Below are 16449 nucleotides of genomic sequence, written 5' to 3' on the forward strand. Positions count from 1 at the left end.
CTGACCGGAGCCCACACTGACTTTTTGTTCTTACTTCCTAACAGGTCAGTGTATATAACTTTCAGTGACTTTGAGAGCATAGAGGGACTGCCCGCCTATCGGTATACGGTGCCTGAAGAAATATTAGCCAATACCTCAGACAATGCCGGCTTCTGTATACCTACGGGAAACTGCCTGGGCTCAGGGGTTCTGAATGTCAGCGTTTGCAAGAATGGTAAGAGATGACCTGATAATGAGTGTTTGGAAGGCAGGATGGGTGTTTTTCAGCCCAACAGAAAGAATGACTCTGACCTTTCAACAACAGTGTTTTGTAACATGGCTATTGAATGGTAAAAAAATTATTGGCTCCCCTGTAATGCTTTTTATTGCTAGCATGCCATGGTGTGTTTTTTCTGGGCAGTAGTTTCACAGTCTTAATGGTAACAATAGCTCCTGTTTACTAGGACTTCCTAGTTAGTACCAGTCACTGTTTTAAGGGCTTTACATATTTACATATAGTTAACACATGTAAAGCATTAACTGGTTTCATGTGCAAAACAATGCTGAAAAGAGAAAGTGGGGAACTTGGTAATGAGAGAGTACAGCATCTTGGTAAAGACTCTCAGTGATTTGGAAGCAGAGTGAGTTTTAAACCCTGACTGCACATTTCGCAGTGTTTCTTAAGGTCTGGATTACTCTGCTCCTTTCCATGAATGAGGCGGAATTATCAGGGGTACGGCTAACAAAAGCATGTTCATCTTGAGGACTAGTTTTAACAATCATACGTTGCATAATTGTTCACAGTAGCTTTGCTAGAGAGACATCCAGTGGCCTTTTTTTTTACAGTTGTGGAAACCAGGGATCAGAGAGGCAACATGGTTTTTATAAAATCCTTGTCTCTCAGAAAGTCCCTGCTGAAACCAGGGTCTCCTCATATTCATATAGTGATTCTTCTTAGGTTACAATTCCTCTACAGTTTCTCTTGAGAAACTTTCTAACCCCTTTCTCCTGAATAAAGTTGTCTTTTTCTCCTAAATAAAGTAGGGTGTTAACTTTTGCCCTCTTGCCTAACTGGTTTGAAAATCTCCGTTTGGGATAAACCTGAAGTCAGCAGCATCCGCCCTATCTGTCTGATGGAGCATTGCCTCCGAAACCCTGCCTCGCATCAGGATTACCTGGAGACTCATTAAAAATATTTGCCCCAGGGCCCACACACTAGGGCCCCAGAATGTCTTTTTCACGTGAACCCCCGATAATTCTCATGAAGGTAGTGCTTACGTATTTGGGAAACACTGTGCCAGGGAACACAGCACCCCGTGCCTGGAGATAAGACCAAAGGTAAATTGGAAACAGGTTCCTGCATCTGTCCTCCTGGGTGAATAGTCCTGAAATAGAGCCCTGCCCACCCAGCCCAGGTGCCTCTGGCCCGAGACACAAATGTAGACGTACTTTTCTTGTTTTATGAACATTCTGCTTCCTCAAGAAGTTGACGTCAGAGTCAATAGAAAGATTCTGCTTTGCAATAGTCAAACCTCTTGCTACATTTTTTTCCCCTCCTGCCTCCTTATGTATTCCCAAATGTGGCCTGAAAGGTTAAACTCTCCAGGATTATCCTCAAGTGTTTTGAATTCTCTAGGGGAACATTTTGGGTAGTGGGATGAGTGAGTGTTCTGGAGTCAGGTAGCTCTGGGTTTGAGTCCTATTCTAATTGTTAGCACATTGGCCAAGTTGGTTAAGGAGGGTTCCAGGCATCAGTTTTTTCATCCATAAAATGGGGGTGATTCTAACTTTTCTTGGAAGTTGTGTGAAGGTTGGAGATCGTGGATGTAAAATACTCAGAACAGTGTCTGGCCCTTATTAAACCCTCAATAGATTTTTAAAAAAATACTTTTTAAAGGTGACTGTAGAGTCTTCATGTGGGCAGACCTTGATCTAGTCAGAGGCTGGGCAGATAGCAGGACCAGGCAAAGTCTTAAAAAATCCTGCGTCAACATATGCAGGAGAACAAAGCCTATCTTAGGTAAAACAAAACCAGAAAAGCTAGCACACACACACACCAAAAAAAAAAAAAGCCCATTTACTGGTAGAGAATGATAATTGAAACAAGTGCTTTGAAATGAAACATCCTTTATTCACTTCCAATAGAATTCTGCCTCCATTACCTGATAGCTGGATGTCCCTGTGGCTGACTTTTATAACTTCTCTGAACCTCACTTTCCTCAAATGCAAAATGAAGATAATAGTTCTAACTTAATAGAGCTGTTGGGAACATTAATTAAAAGAATGTGTATAAAGGATTTACATTTTATACATTAAGTAAATGTTTGTTGAAGAATAGGCAATTTAGCCAGGACTTCAATATACAGAGGGTGCCAAAAAAATGTATACACATTTTAAGAAAGGAAGACTTTATTAAAATTGTAATAATCAGTATATGTCGATAATAAAAGATGAATACAAGTCACGTTTGACTTCTGCAATTACAAGAGGTGCTCAAAGTGCTCAAAGTGGTTACCATCAGCATCCAGACACTTCTGATTACGGCAAACTACTGCTTGAGCAACGTTGACCAAAGTGTCCACTTGTATAAATTTTTTTGGCACCCCCAGTATATTGTGAAATAAAATAATGAGCTATCAGAAAATGAAGTATGAATCCTGAACTAGGAGGTGTAGAATGGAACTTTAGCCTGCCCTCTCCCACCCAGGTTTACTTATGTATAGCTCTGTCACCACCTTAGGAACCAGGTTTGCAGACAGGAACTTTACAATCATCTTAGACTATTAAGAATCCCATTATTCATTTCTGTTTTCCTTAAAACACAGGTGCACCTATTATTTTGTCTTTCCCACACTTCTACCAAGCAGATGACAAGTTTGTTTCTGCCATAGAAGGCATGCACCCAAATAAGGACTATCATGAGACGTTTGTGGACATCAATCCTGTAAGTACATGCCCCTGCCTGGTCACAGAGCATGTGTTTCCTTCCGTCTGTACAGTGTTCACTGGTTTAGACCTTAGCAGTCTCAGGAAATACACTATTTTCCTTTCATATATGATCAAGTGAAGGAAACTCCGTTCAATGCAATGTGATGCATACTCTCATAGCCCTGTAATTAGAAGGCTGAATTCTGTGGGTCTGATATGCAGAAACACCAGCACACCTGCTTTAACAAAAAAGCAACAGTGAAAGTCCCATCACTGGAAACAACTAAGATTGGACCCAGGTAACCTGGTCGATCTGTTGTCACCAGCTTTAGACCTGAACATACATACATTGCTCCCATTGGGGCACAGGTCAGCAAGTGGAAGACATTCCCCTGCCTATTGCCAAAAATGTTTTGGTTGAAATTTAAATATATAGATTAGCTTCAGTCACTTTTGGCAAACCCCTTCCTACAATTACTTTTGAGAGTTTATTTTACATTATTCATTTAAAAAGGCATCAAATATACATACACTTGAATCCTATATTCCTAGAGGAGAAAAACGAAAACCATATTAAAAGGATGTGAGTATTATTTCACAATGTGACAGCGTCTCACTGTAGGAACTGAATTAAAGGTCAGATATCTTTATTTTTGGGCCTTTGAAACCATGACATAAAAAAAGAACCGCAAAAACATTCTTTTAGCCCGGCAATTTATGGGGACTTCACTCTTAGCTATACTCATTGCATTTGTATCTGAGAAATCAGTGGTCTTATTTTTTGTGACTAAGATCAGGTGCAATTTTTTTCCTTTTCTCTCTTAGCCATCAGTAAGTTCTTTTTCATCAGTCAGACTATTAGCAGGTGCTTGTTACCAAGGATTAGGCCACAGTCCCATAACCTTCATGCAGAGCTGGAGCTGCCATGGGGAAGATGATAGTAACTGCTTTTCCTGCTGGGTGGGCCCTGACCATACTTGGGTACCATTCTCTAGCAGTGACCGCTGTCCTTCTGACAGGGTATCTGTTGGGTCTCCCATCTCCTGTGGTCATCTAAAGCTTTGCTATTCAAAGTGGCAACATCCTGGGAGCTTGTTAGAAATGTCCGATCTCAGACCCCACCCCAGACCTACTGAATTAGAATTTGCATTTGAACAAGACCTCTCATACACATTAAAGTTTGAGAAATATTGATCTACCGGGCTCCTAAAATAACCCACAGTTCCCATTCTGTTCTGGGGTCAACTTTCCCTTGTTCCACCCACTGTGCATATCAAACATGGTAGTGGTCACTCTGTTTATCAGAACCACACAGAAATGGTGCTCTATTGAAAAACATAAACGTGTGTTTGTGGTTTTAATCATGTTTTCTTTCCACTTCCCTGATTTGCAGTTGACTGGTGTTATCCTAAGAGCAGCCAAGAGGTTCCAAATCAACGTCTATGTGGAAAAACTAGATGACTTCATGTAAGTGTTGCTTCTTTCTCCGGAGACAAAGGGTAGTTTTGCTACATCACCTTTCAGGGATGAGGCATGGCCAGCATTTTCTTAGGCTGCCTTGGTCTTGGAATTTACTTATTTTATTTAACCAACTATAGAGAGAGTGCTTTCCATGGATCGGGCATTTTTCTAAGTACTTGACACATTTATGCCTCACAATAACCCTGTATTATTCTCATTTTACCAATGAGGGAAATGAGGCACAGAGAGGTTAAATAACTCCTCCCACAGCTAGGAAGGCTACAGTCTGCTCTTACCCTCTCCAGTTAGCTTTTCCCTCACCTTGAGTCTGGTGGCCTCCCTTCTTTTCCTTCTCACTGCCCAGCCAGGGTCAGCCTCAAGCTCCACTAGGACAGTTAAAATGGTCCCTTGAGTCCAGCCTTTCCTCCCATGCTCCATCTAAAAACCACTACTTCATTAGGATTCCTAAATACAGTCACGTGCTCAAACTTTTCAGTGGGAATTGTTGGGAGATGAGACAATGCTCATGACTTAATGTTGAATGAAAAACAGGATGTAAAACTATACATCATATATAACTATTCTTTGTATGTATGTATGTATGTATGTATGTATGCATGCATTCATCTATAAAACTTGGTTGATTCCCCCATCAAACTTGCCAGATTGAACCCCACGTGTCATGGATCTTTCTAGGAAGCAAATGTGTTTTGCAAGAATGAATTTTGTCACTTGTGTGGCAGTGTAATTTAGTAGTTAAGATCTAGAGCTGTGGAATCAAAATGGAATTACTGTCTTGGCTCCATCATTTACTCATGCTGGTCTTGGGCATATTACTCTGAGTCATAAATTCCTTGTCTTAAACCTGGGACAGTAATACCTACTGCATGCGATTATTGTGAGAATTAAATAAGATAACGTCCCCAAAACACCAGGGCAGAGCTGATGCATGGTAAATGCTAGTAAGAGATTGCTCTAGGCTCTTGTGAAGAGAATACCAAGCAGCCAGGTTACAAATCCTTCTGAGGATTGGCAGCATTGTTCTGCCCTCCATAACCCCCATTCTGATAACTGTTGGGAGAAAAGTAATCACTTGGGTGAATTTGTTTCCAGCATCTTGTGTGTTTATAAAAACAGTTTACATAAACATGCAACACTTGGAATTTCTAGACTGACAGATTGAATATGTTTGCAAAGATAACTAAGAAATCCGCATAGATTTCAAGTAATTTAACGAAATAAGTGTGTTGGGATTTTCATATAAACGTGTCTCTCCAGACCAGTGTGCCATCGCAATGAAGATATCTATAAAACGATCTCATCTTTTGTCTTTGTAGCGAAACGGGAAACATTAGAACCATGGTTTTCCCGGTGATGCATGTCAATGAGGTGAGTCCTGGGAGGGAGCCACCAGTATGTTTTACCTGTGCAAGCTTGGGAATCTTCCATTATGATGTCTGCTGTGTGTCATTTAAGATGTGAGACAGGGGGAAGGGTGATTTTTAGAAACCTGTTTGTCCTCAGAAATTTATTTGTTTGCATAAAGCCACCTATGTCTGAGATTTGGAAATGACAGAAAGAGAATGTCCTTTCTCAAGTACATGTTGGGGTGAAACTTCCTTCTGGGAAGCCAGTTATGTAAGAAACAAAATGCAAAGGTCAGTGAGACAATGTTTCGGGCATTGTCAGAGAGATGTCTAATTAAACCTTTCTTTGTGTCTCCTCTTTGAAACCCTGCCAGTTTGTAAAATGCCATCATTTTACCATTCCTTAGTTGAGGAGGAGGAAAAGAGAGTAAAATTAAAATGACTGGCAACATTAATAAAAAGTTGTGTGAGGTGGTTAAAGAAATGGTTAAATAAAATGTGATACATGTCCATTGATTTCGGTGATACATAGTTGCTTCAGCCTTCATCATAGCATAGAGTTTTTTTTCTACTTTCTGGTAAACACACCTATGAGCATATATCATGAATTACAGGAAACAGATCCTGTCTTACTTCAAACAAAAGGAGTTTCCCTGAAGAAATATTTCTGTCACAGTGTGCCCACAGAAATTTTATCTCTAAATGTTAGGTGCAAATTTCAATTTCGTAAATAAAAGTAGATTCTGAAAGTTCAGAAAATATTCACTATTTAAAGCACCTGTGATGTTTTTTTATGAATCACATGTCATATTTACTGTAGTTTTGTCTCTTCCACCCAGTCTTGAGGGGAAAATTGCAGGGTTTTTCTCCCTGAGTAAATTCTCAATTGGCTGGCTTTTGTTGTTAACAGCAGCATTTGTTAAAGTTTATATTATTTGTCTCTTTTTCCTAAAAGTACTTGTTCTTTGTAGAAAATTTAGTAACAGAGATTAGCAAGAAGAAGGAACATTAAAATTACTTTTCACAAAACCAGACTGATATGTTTTTAACTTGCTTTATTTTCCTCAACAATGTGTTGTAAAAAATTTTCTAATAAAAAAAAATTTAATGGTTTACAGTTTGTAAAACTAACATATGCTTTTTATAGAACCCATAGGAAATTAAAAAATATATTTAAAAAGTGAACCACTGATGAGTTTATCACTTAGAGAGAAATGCAGTTGACATCTGCTTATGTTGCCTCAGTATTTTTCTGGTTTTAGTATTACATAGTTGAGACCATACTGTAGATAGTTTTATATCCTTCTTTTTTTTAAATTTAGTAATATATTGGTGGCCACATTTATAAACTTTTGAAGAGTTTGTGATTACATTGCTAAGACAAGGCTCTTATTGTTTCATAGGTAAAATCCAGGCAATGTTTGTCAATTTATAGGACCTATATTGCATTTACTCCTGGGTCATCATTATTATTTGTGGGGAAGGGTATGAAAACAGAGCTTTTTGAAAACGAGGAATGGCCCTGCCCTGTGAGCTTATGTTTATAGTTGCAGCATACTTGAAGTCCCTTCCACTCGAACTTTTGCTTTGATTTTTTTTTGTTAACGACCCAGTTGAGCCCAGAGAGCCCTGGATGTCACCTTGGAGGCTGCTCTCCCACTCCTTTCTTCCAGACAAGGAGACTTTGACCTTGATGGGCCTTGGCCAGTTATTGGAAAAAACAACCCTTGATCCCCATCCCCTGCCTCAACCCAATGCAAACTGAGCCTGAATTAAGTGCAAAGTTCCATTTGTTGCTAATAATTTTTGTAATTAAGCTTTTCACATACCTCATCCATGACAGGTTAAGGCACTAATACCTTTGCCCTTCATACAGAAAGTGTTATTCTAGAACATTTCCTTTGTTATAACTCCCTCTGGAACTCTGGTTAGCCTCAAGTCTTCCCTTGAACACTTTCTGTGGAGACCTCTGATGCGTATAGATATAATCAAGAGAGAAATTATACTTTCTACATACCATTGTTACAATGTTTCATGTATTTAATCTACTGATGTTAATTGAGCATCCACTGTGTGCAGGGTGCTATACCCAGTGTTGAGGTGACTGAAATAAAATGTTTGCCTCTGAGAACCTCACAGTCACAAGGAGACCAACATGTAAATCGACAGTTACAATGCAGAGTGAGAAGACAGTGATGAAGGATTTTAGAGAATGAGCTGGGGCCTTGAACCAGGCTTGAGGAGATCAGAGAAAACCGGTAGGAAGTTAGGCTGAGCTTTGAAGAATGAATTGGAGTTGTCTGATATAACAAAAGATGATATCATCTTAGTATTTCTGAATACTTTTTCCATCCTCCTTCCAACATATTTTGAGAGTAAAACTTATTTTCAGGAGCAAAGGGAAGATGTTAATGAATAAATGCACCCTCTAGTGATGCTAATTTATAAATGGATATTCAGTATCTCTGGTTTGCTAAAAGAAGGACATACCCAAGTTGGGTTTAATGATTTCGAAGGAAGATACAGCAAAAAAAAAACCTTTCCACACCGGATATTTAGTAACCAAAGCAATACTATTTTCTTGCCCCTCCTAGAGTGTTCTCATTGATAAAGAGACTGCAAGTCGACTGAAGTCCGTGGTTAACACTACTATGATCGTCACCAACATACCCTACATTGTCATGGCGCTGGGTGTCTTCTTGGGATTGATCTTCACCTGGTTTGCATGCCGAGGACAGAGATCCGTGGATGAGGTGAGCAGTGACTGGAGGAATTTCTTTCTTTGTGGGTAACTTTACCTGAGGAGCTGTCAGCTGGCTCACTAAGGCGGGTTCTGAGGTTTTATGCTGGGCACAGTGATTTCATGGTTATATGACTGCTGGACCAAATGAGAAGTAAGGGAAGTTTGTCAAAAAAGGAAGAGTGTTGGTTAAGAGCTCGCTCAAGAGTTTGAGCTCTGAGCAACAGTGGTTCGAGTCAGCCCGAGCTGAGCAGCCGTGAGCTGCCAACAGGTGGCGGGATGGCTCAGCTAAAAAAAAAAAAAAAAGGAAGAGTGATAGAACGGTACTGTCCAATGTCTGGGGCTCTCTTGATGAGAAAACATCCCTGGGAGTAACCTTTATATCTTTGAAAATAATCTGAAAGAAGATAACAGCCAAGCACCTGGGCTTTGGTGTCAGACTGGCTAGGTCAAATCCCAGTTCTGCCACTTAATAGCTGTATGACCCTAGAAACTGTCCCTTAGTTTCTTCATCTATAAAATGGGATGATACTAGACCCTTTCCCCCGACCCCTAGGAGTTTTTCGTGAAGATTAGATGATATAGTAAACATAAAGCACTTGGCCCAGTGTTAGCATTTAGTAAGAACTCAATAAACATTAGTTATATGATAAAACAGCCATAAGATTATAGAGCAAGGCAACCAGAAACCTGCTTGGAAAGAGTCCCTGATATGTTATTGGAGGATACCTACTACTGAGTGATCATTGCATAATAAATGATTAACACAGGGTTGTAGTTACTTTCCTAGAGGGATGGGAACAACCCCAAAGAGATGGGATAAACAGAGTTAGCTGGACCTCCCTAAGTGACCAGCAGGCCAACCCAGGGGTCTTAACTACCTTCAATGAGCCTTTTCTATAGGAGCCTTTCTGAAATTTTCAGCAGCTTTCCTTTTTGCAACAAAGGTTTTTGTGTTTTTGGTTTGCTTTGGTTTTTTTTGCCCCTAGCTGTCTCAACTAAGTATCTTAGACACATATGAAATATGAAATGAAATAGGTTAAAACCATCTGACTCATATTAGCCCAAATTTCCCTGTCTTCCACATTGTTCCAGTATGTCTCTTAACCCATGCCCATCACATTAGCGTGAATTTGATGTAAGGCAACGGTTTTGCCATTTCTACCTGTGGATCTTACCTCCAGTCTGACCTTGGACACCCACTGAGATTTTCATAAGCACAGATGAAAGCCCTTGTAAATGTTATCACTACTCCTACAATTAACCATCTTCACATTTTCAGCAAGCAAGCAATTACTAAGCACCCACCACCACCTCCAAGACATTGTTCTCTGGTAGGTGTCAAACCAGGAAGAAGGCAAATTCAATCGAGTGTGATGAGGGTTATAGTCTGGGTCTGTACAGGGAAGGGGACTGCTCCAGCATCTGGGCTGGGATGGTCAGAGCAGGCCTCCTTGAGAGGGTGAGGGCTGAATGTTAAAGGAAGAGCAAGAAGCAGCAGGCCAAGGGAAGAGAGGTGCGTGGGACTTCCTATCAGCTTTTCTTCCCCCTTCCTCCACCTTCCCATCCCTCCACCGTTCCATGGGCAGCAGTTTCTGACATGAACACCTAACTTCACTGTCCTCTTTCTTCTGAGTCACAGGGAACTGCAGATGAAAGAGCACCTCTCATACGAACCTAACCGTGGCCTGAGCTTGGTGAAGGAGCCGTGTTGTGTTATCTTGACCTGGACCACAATGTGGGGAGGCTGTCCATGTCCTCACAGCCTTGTCCGTTATGACAGGAGGGAGATGGACCCAGAGCCGGCAAGTGATGAGAACGTTGTGGCTGGAGGTTATAAAGAACAGGCTGATATGTTGGCCATCAGGCTTTATAAAAATCCTGGGATCCCTGACAAATTGTTTCGTTTTTCATGTGTCTAGCAAGTATTTAATAAACTATTGTACAGTAATGTGTGTTGTTGTTGGGTGCTGGTAGCCCCAGAATTTTGTGACCACTGTTGTGGTTATAATGTCTCTGCATCACTTGTTAATGCTACTTGGTCAGACCTTTTTTGATATGCTTCATTCACCAAACTTTGTACTCAAAATACAAATATTTTGTTGTAGTCCTCCATTCGTTTCACCCAAACCCAGGAGGAAATAAGAGTTCGGAACCCAGGGTAAAATGGTAGCATCATTTAGTACACCATTCAAATGCATCTAATTTCCCCTTTTAAAGTTATATATTGCATTTCATGCTAATCGTCAGTTCATAATTCCTCCAGGAAGATAAGTCAGTCTTCCGACCACTTTCATACTGGATGGGAATCAAGTAAGGAAAGGTTTGGGGTTGGGGGAGAGGGGAGGTACCTATGAGTTAATAGCGATAAGCACCTGAGGAATTTTTACTTGTACTTTTGTGAGTCAAAAGAATGCATAGATAGTGTGGGTGAGGACAAGTATATTTCATATAAAGTAGAACTAAATGCTAGTTCTGAGATTTGTGGGTAGTTATTTTTTTAGTCGAAAAGATCTTGACGTGGAAAGGTGCTCCTGGGAGAATGTAATCAGTAACATTTTTCTCTGCAATCACCCTTGTCAAATATGATACTATATTAATGACAATACTATTGCGATTATTTGTAAATTATTAATGAATATAGGAAATCCATCCACAACCTAAGTTGCACATATATTTCTGGAAGTCTGACTACACTGAAGAGACATTTTTTTCTGGGGCCGTCATTTTTGGTAACTTTGAAATTGTTTTTATAAATTGTTCTTTCCTCAAATTCAGTTCCTTTAAATGTTTTGTGGCTCATTGTCACTTACTGAATAGAGAAAAATGTGTCCTATACTTCCTGTGACTATATTATCTTGCTGACAGAATGACCGTGTTTTAAAATATTGCACAGAATGTGCTTTTAAGAAAGGTCCACTGGGACAAAAGTGGGGCCATCTCTCTTCAGAAGACCTCTTGGCTTTCAGCGTAACTTAAGTCAGAGGACTGGGAACCATCATATGTCATAGAATTCAAGCATCTTTAAGGGCATTTTTCTTTTTTAATTCTCAAAATTCAATACTCATTTTTGATTGAGAAACCTATACAGTTATCTGGCAAAGTGCACATAGAATTTCTTAACAACTGAATCATTTTACAGGACTTTTTGTTTAAAACGGGATTTTAATGTAAACTAATGAAGAGAAAAAGCCATGGATTTCACAAATATCCCTGTGTGGGGTAATAAACCGCTTTAGTTTACTTGCCCCAATTTTCCTTCTGTCTACACTAAAGCAATATGTGGTATGCTTTTCTTCTTGAAGGGACAATTTATTAAACTCTCAACATCTCTATAAATTAAGACAGAACCTGTAGATACCCCAAATCACCAAAATGTGAAAAACTAAATTGAAAATATTTGTCTTCAATAACGTCAAATATCTAGGTTTTTTGAATTGATCAATATTTAGGTAATTGGCATATCTTATTATTTTACTTATCCACTTTTACACACTGATAAAACTGATAAGCCAGAGCATCCTCATTGGTTCATCCTATTATCAGGATATAATCATCTGTGAGGAGGTAATTTTTAAATGAGTGATAACAGGTAATGATGTACACTTTTAGACTGAAGCCCACGCAGGCAGGGAGACCAAAAGCATATTATTAGCATATGATTCTTAATAGTTACTTGGCTTAAAATCACATTTAATATTTTCCTTCTGAGAAGTCTGTGGCAAACCCATAAACTGCAGTCGAGATTATAGATTCGTTAAGAAGAATAGTTTTAGGTTGAAAATAGCAAACTATTTCTCATGCTCACTCTCTGGAAGCCATTACCCTGGAAATGCACCCAAAGTCTGTATGGTTGTCACAGTCACACAACTCCGATGTCCGGTATGTGATACTTAACTTAGGGGAAAACCAAACAGAGCGAGGTTACTTCACTTCTCTCAGGGGGTTGAAAATTGAGAGTTGAACACAGGACAGGAAGTGGGCTTTGCCACTTTTAGCTCCAGGCTTTCTTCCACTAGGCTTTATTTCCTCACTAATGATCAAATGGAGCAAGTACTATACAGCTCACCCCTATCGGGGTTTTTGCTTTTGAGAGGCTAATTTTTATTTAAATTGCTGGAGATATGAGTTCTGCAAAAGGTGACCTTTACACTTGGCCCTCTGAGCATTATTACTGTAGTTAATTGCTTGTGGCTATTAAAGAAAACACTGACCAAAATGCTCTTCATGTAGCTTGTACAGTTGGTTCATTTCATGTGATCCTTGACATGTTTATTTCTATCCTTAATGCAATGAAGTATTTCACTAATAAAAATACCTGTTTATATGAAATTGCACTGGAAATTGTATGTGATGTCATTGGATGCCCAGTTGTCATGGAGTTTCATTTGAAAGATGCTCTGTACCCTATTGTCTGACGCTGGCCTCAGTCACATCCCTTAGGCAACCTCTGATTTCAGCTCAATTATAGGCAGCTGGACAAGTCCCACTTCAGGCAGGTCACAGGCTGTGCTTTTCTGCCTCAGGGCTTTCTCCAGAGCCCTGGAAGCCACTCAGGAGCACAAGGGAGTTAATACCCCCAGGTCAGGAATCAGCTGATAAAATGTTTCAGTCTTTAGATGGACAGTTCTTAGACTTATTCTACAAGGTTCTTCAACTAGTATTGCCCACGGTGAAAATTGCTTCCTATTATCATTTCTTCATTTCCTGTCTCACTCTCCTCACACCCTCACTGCTGCTTCCTCCCAGTCTACCTGCACTAACATCCTTATTCAGATCTGTTTCCAGGTAAACCCAAACAGAAATAGAGACAAGTCCATCCAGAAGGGCTCGGCAATATCAGAGAGCTATTGATTGGACAGGTACTGAACTTTTGTTTCTGACGATATTTGAGCTAAAGCTATTAGTCCAAAAATTTAGATTTTAGATTAGCTTTAAAACCTCTCCCATCCCAACAGCATTGCATTTTTTTTCTGACATCAGAGCAAATCCATATCAGTCATAAAATATCTTAGCCCAGTGTTACAAATGTCCTTATGTGTTAGGGACACTTGATCCCTAGCATATGTCTCCCTAGGCACCCCAGATCTGATTTTAGCTGGCTTATGTCATACGGGAAGTTCTTTGTATTTATTTCTGCTTACTCAAAGGTATATAGAGACACCTAGAACTTTGTAACATACCAAGCCTAATTATTTCAAATCAAGGATTAAGAAAAATCCAGGAAATATATTTAAAAGAATACTAATACGGGGTGGCATGTACTGCCAGGTATTAAAACATACCCATAAACAAAAATCAAGAAAGTATGGTATAGGGTAAGTGATATAAAATACAAAGTCCAGAAACATGGATACATATTTAACACAAGATGTAGGTCTCATTTCTAATAATTACTGTAGTCCTTCATTTATTCAACTAATGTATTTTTTTATTTTTAAAGCTTTATTGAGCTATAATTTACATACCATAAAATGTACCCATTTTAAATGTAGAATACACTGATTTTTAGTAAATTTACTGAGTTGTGTAATTTTAGAACATTATCACTTCAAGAAGATCAAGCCAGTTGGCAGTCACCACCCCAGCTCCAGGCAACCACTAACCTATGTTCTGTCTCTACAGATTTGCTTGTTCTGGATATTTCATATATGAGTAAATATAATCATACAATATGTGGTCTGTGGGGCCTGTTTCCTTTCTACATTATACTTAAAAATAATGTGTTCAACCAATTTCATTGAGTAGCCAGCCTCTTTATCCCAGGCATTATAAACTAGGCTACTAGTGACCAAAAAGAGACATATGGATCTTATGTCTCATGGGGGAACAGACAGTAACCAAATCATCATAGACGTAAAATTTCAACTAAGTTTCAAAATGCTCTGAGAACAGCACTGAAGTTACATTTGACTAAGACTGAAGAATAGGTGTTAACTAGGCAAAGCAAAGCATTTCAGAAGGAAGGGACGTGCCCAGGAGCAGGAAAAAAGTTTACAAGGGCCTGGGGAAATGTTTGGCTGGAGTTCATAGAGGAAAGAAGTGTGGCAGATAATGCTGGAGAGAAAGGCAAGGGTCTGAATTGGGAATTACTAACCCATGTTAAAGATTTTGTCTCATTTTCAGACCAACGGGAAGCCATTAAAGTGTTGTAAACTGGGATGTGTGGAGGAGAGTGGGGAATAGGAGACAAGAAAGGTTTGTTTAGAAAGACCCACTCTAGCTGCAGGGTGAATAAATTGCAAGAGAATCAATGTGGATTCAGCTCCCTGTGGACTTAAGGTGTGTCTTTTGGGGGTCCTCATTGGCATGTAAGATGGAGCCAGTCTGACTGTCAGCCAGCCTCCACTGTGAATTCCACAAAGCCACACTGCATGGGTTAAGTAATGGGCTTTATTTTGGAAAATAAAAATATATAGGGCAAGGACAGCTAGAAAAAACAAGGCACAGATCCATCATCCTCCTGTCATCCCATGGAGAGGCAAGCTGAGGGCCAGAGCACTGTTTGGTCTCAGTAAGAACATATATCCATCTGCTAGTCGCCCTTTTTATAGGGCAAGGGTGAAGAGGCAGTCTTGTCCATGGAGGAATACACAAGCTGCTGAGCAATAGGCAGTTTCAATTTGGGGTGCCACTGGTTTATAGAAGTCTGGGAATGCCAGCTGTCCATGGTATGTTACGATCTCCACTGCTGGAGTGAAGAAGACACCAGCTCCTTGGGACTGAGCTTGGGTGCAGCACCCTATCTAGGAGAAAGGGGAAACCCCAGGCACAGAAAGCTCATTCTCCAGGCAAGCCAGGATGCACCTCCAGGTCACAGTCCTGCTCATTGCATCCAGGTAGGGGTTGGCCAACTTTTCTGTAAGGGGCCACATAGAAAATAGTTTTGGCTTTGTGAGCCCTTTTGTCACAGTGACTCAGCTCCGTTCTTTTAGCACGAAAGCAGTCATAGACAACAGGTAAACAAAGCGATGTGTCTGTGTTCCAATAAAACTGTATTAACAGACATGGGCTGCAGCCCCTATTTGGCTCATGGGCCATCATTTGCTGATCCCTGGTCTAGGCAAGAGATTATGATCATTTGAATCAGGGAGATGGTAGTGGAAATGAAGTATTTTAGAAATGTTTAAAAGATAAAATATGTAGGATTTGGAGATGGATATGGGAGAGGCAAGGAAGAGGGACCTGTCAAGGAACTCATTCATTCATTCCACAACATTGAATAAGGGCCAATCATGGGGGCAGGCACTCTGCCAGCACTAGGGATACAGTAAATGAAACAAAGTTCCCCGCCCTCCCACGAGCTTACATTAAATTGCAGGGAAGGGCAGGGTTAAATAAATAAATAGGTGGTGGTAAGTGTTAAGAATCCTAAAGTAGCCAGAGTGACAGGAGTGGAATGTGCTATTTTAGAAAGGGTGGCCAGGGAAGGCTTCCTACCAAAAAGATATTCACTCTTTTTTTTTTTTTTAATTTCCAATCAGTCTCCTCTTCTACCCATATTTTCTGTGATTCTGCTCTGTTGGGTCTTCTCCTACCTCTCTGGCTACTTTTTAAATACTGGTGCTCAACTGCAACCTCTTCTCACTTGAACCTCCCTCTCTGACAATCCTATTGACTTTCTGACTTCAATTACAACCTAAACATGGGCCTCCGTTCAACCTCTTCCTCACATACCCAAATGGCCTGCTGTATATCCTCAAATACAACAAGTAAAGGAAGGAACTCGTTTTTTCTTGTCTTCTCTCCAAATTCCCATAACTGGGGAATGGCATCACAATCTACTCAACTGTACAAGCCAGAAAACAGGGCCTCTTGCTAGGCTCCTCCTTTCCCTGGCCTCCACATCCCATCAGTCATCAGAGACTTGACATCAGTCAGTCTCTGCTCCTGCTGTCCTCACCCACATATCAGAGCCCTCACTGGGACTCTTGCAATCACCACTATAAGCATTATTTTTTTGAATCGGTAATT

The 16449-nt window shown here is 40.1% G+C and overlaps 2 protein-coding genes across 2 annotated transcripts in view; both read left to right on the forward strand.

The window, feature by feature from the left end:
- Positions 1-12807, forward strand: part of SCARB2 (scavenger receptor class B member 2) — a 57366-nt gene extending 44559 nt beyond the window's left edge. The window contains exons 4-9 of the mRNA XM_019623517.1: positions 45-214; positions 2805-2923; positions 4301-4374; positions 5706-5757; positions 8330-8488; positions 10118-12807. Coding sequence (XP_019479062.1) covers positions 45-214; positions 2805-2923; positions 4301-4374; positions 5706-5757; positions 8330-8488; positions 10118-10156 — 613 coding nt within the window. The 3' untranslated portion in view covers positions 10157-12807. The remainder of the gene's footprint in view (positions 1-44; positions 215-2804; positions 2924-4300; positions 4375-5705; positions 5758-8329; positions 8489-10117) is intronic.
- Positions 12351-16449, forward strand: part of NUP54 (nucleoporin 54) — a 43354-nt gene continuing 39255 nt past the window's right edge. The window contains 1 exon segment of the mRNA XM_019623486.1: positions 12351-12357. Within this exon segment, the coding sequence (XP_019479031.1) occupies positions 12351-12357 (7 nt within the window).

The sequence above is a fragment of the Hipposideros armiger genome, unplaced genomic scaffold, assembly GCF_001890085.2.
Source record: "Hipposideros armiger isolate ML-2016 unplaced genomic scaffold, ASM189008v1 scaffold_552, whole genome shotgun sequence".
Classification (NCBI taxonomy): domain Eukaryota; kingdom Metazoa; phylum Chordata; class Mammalia; order Chiroptera; family Hipposideridae; genus Hipposideros; species Hipposideros armiger.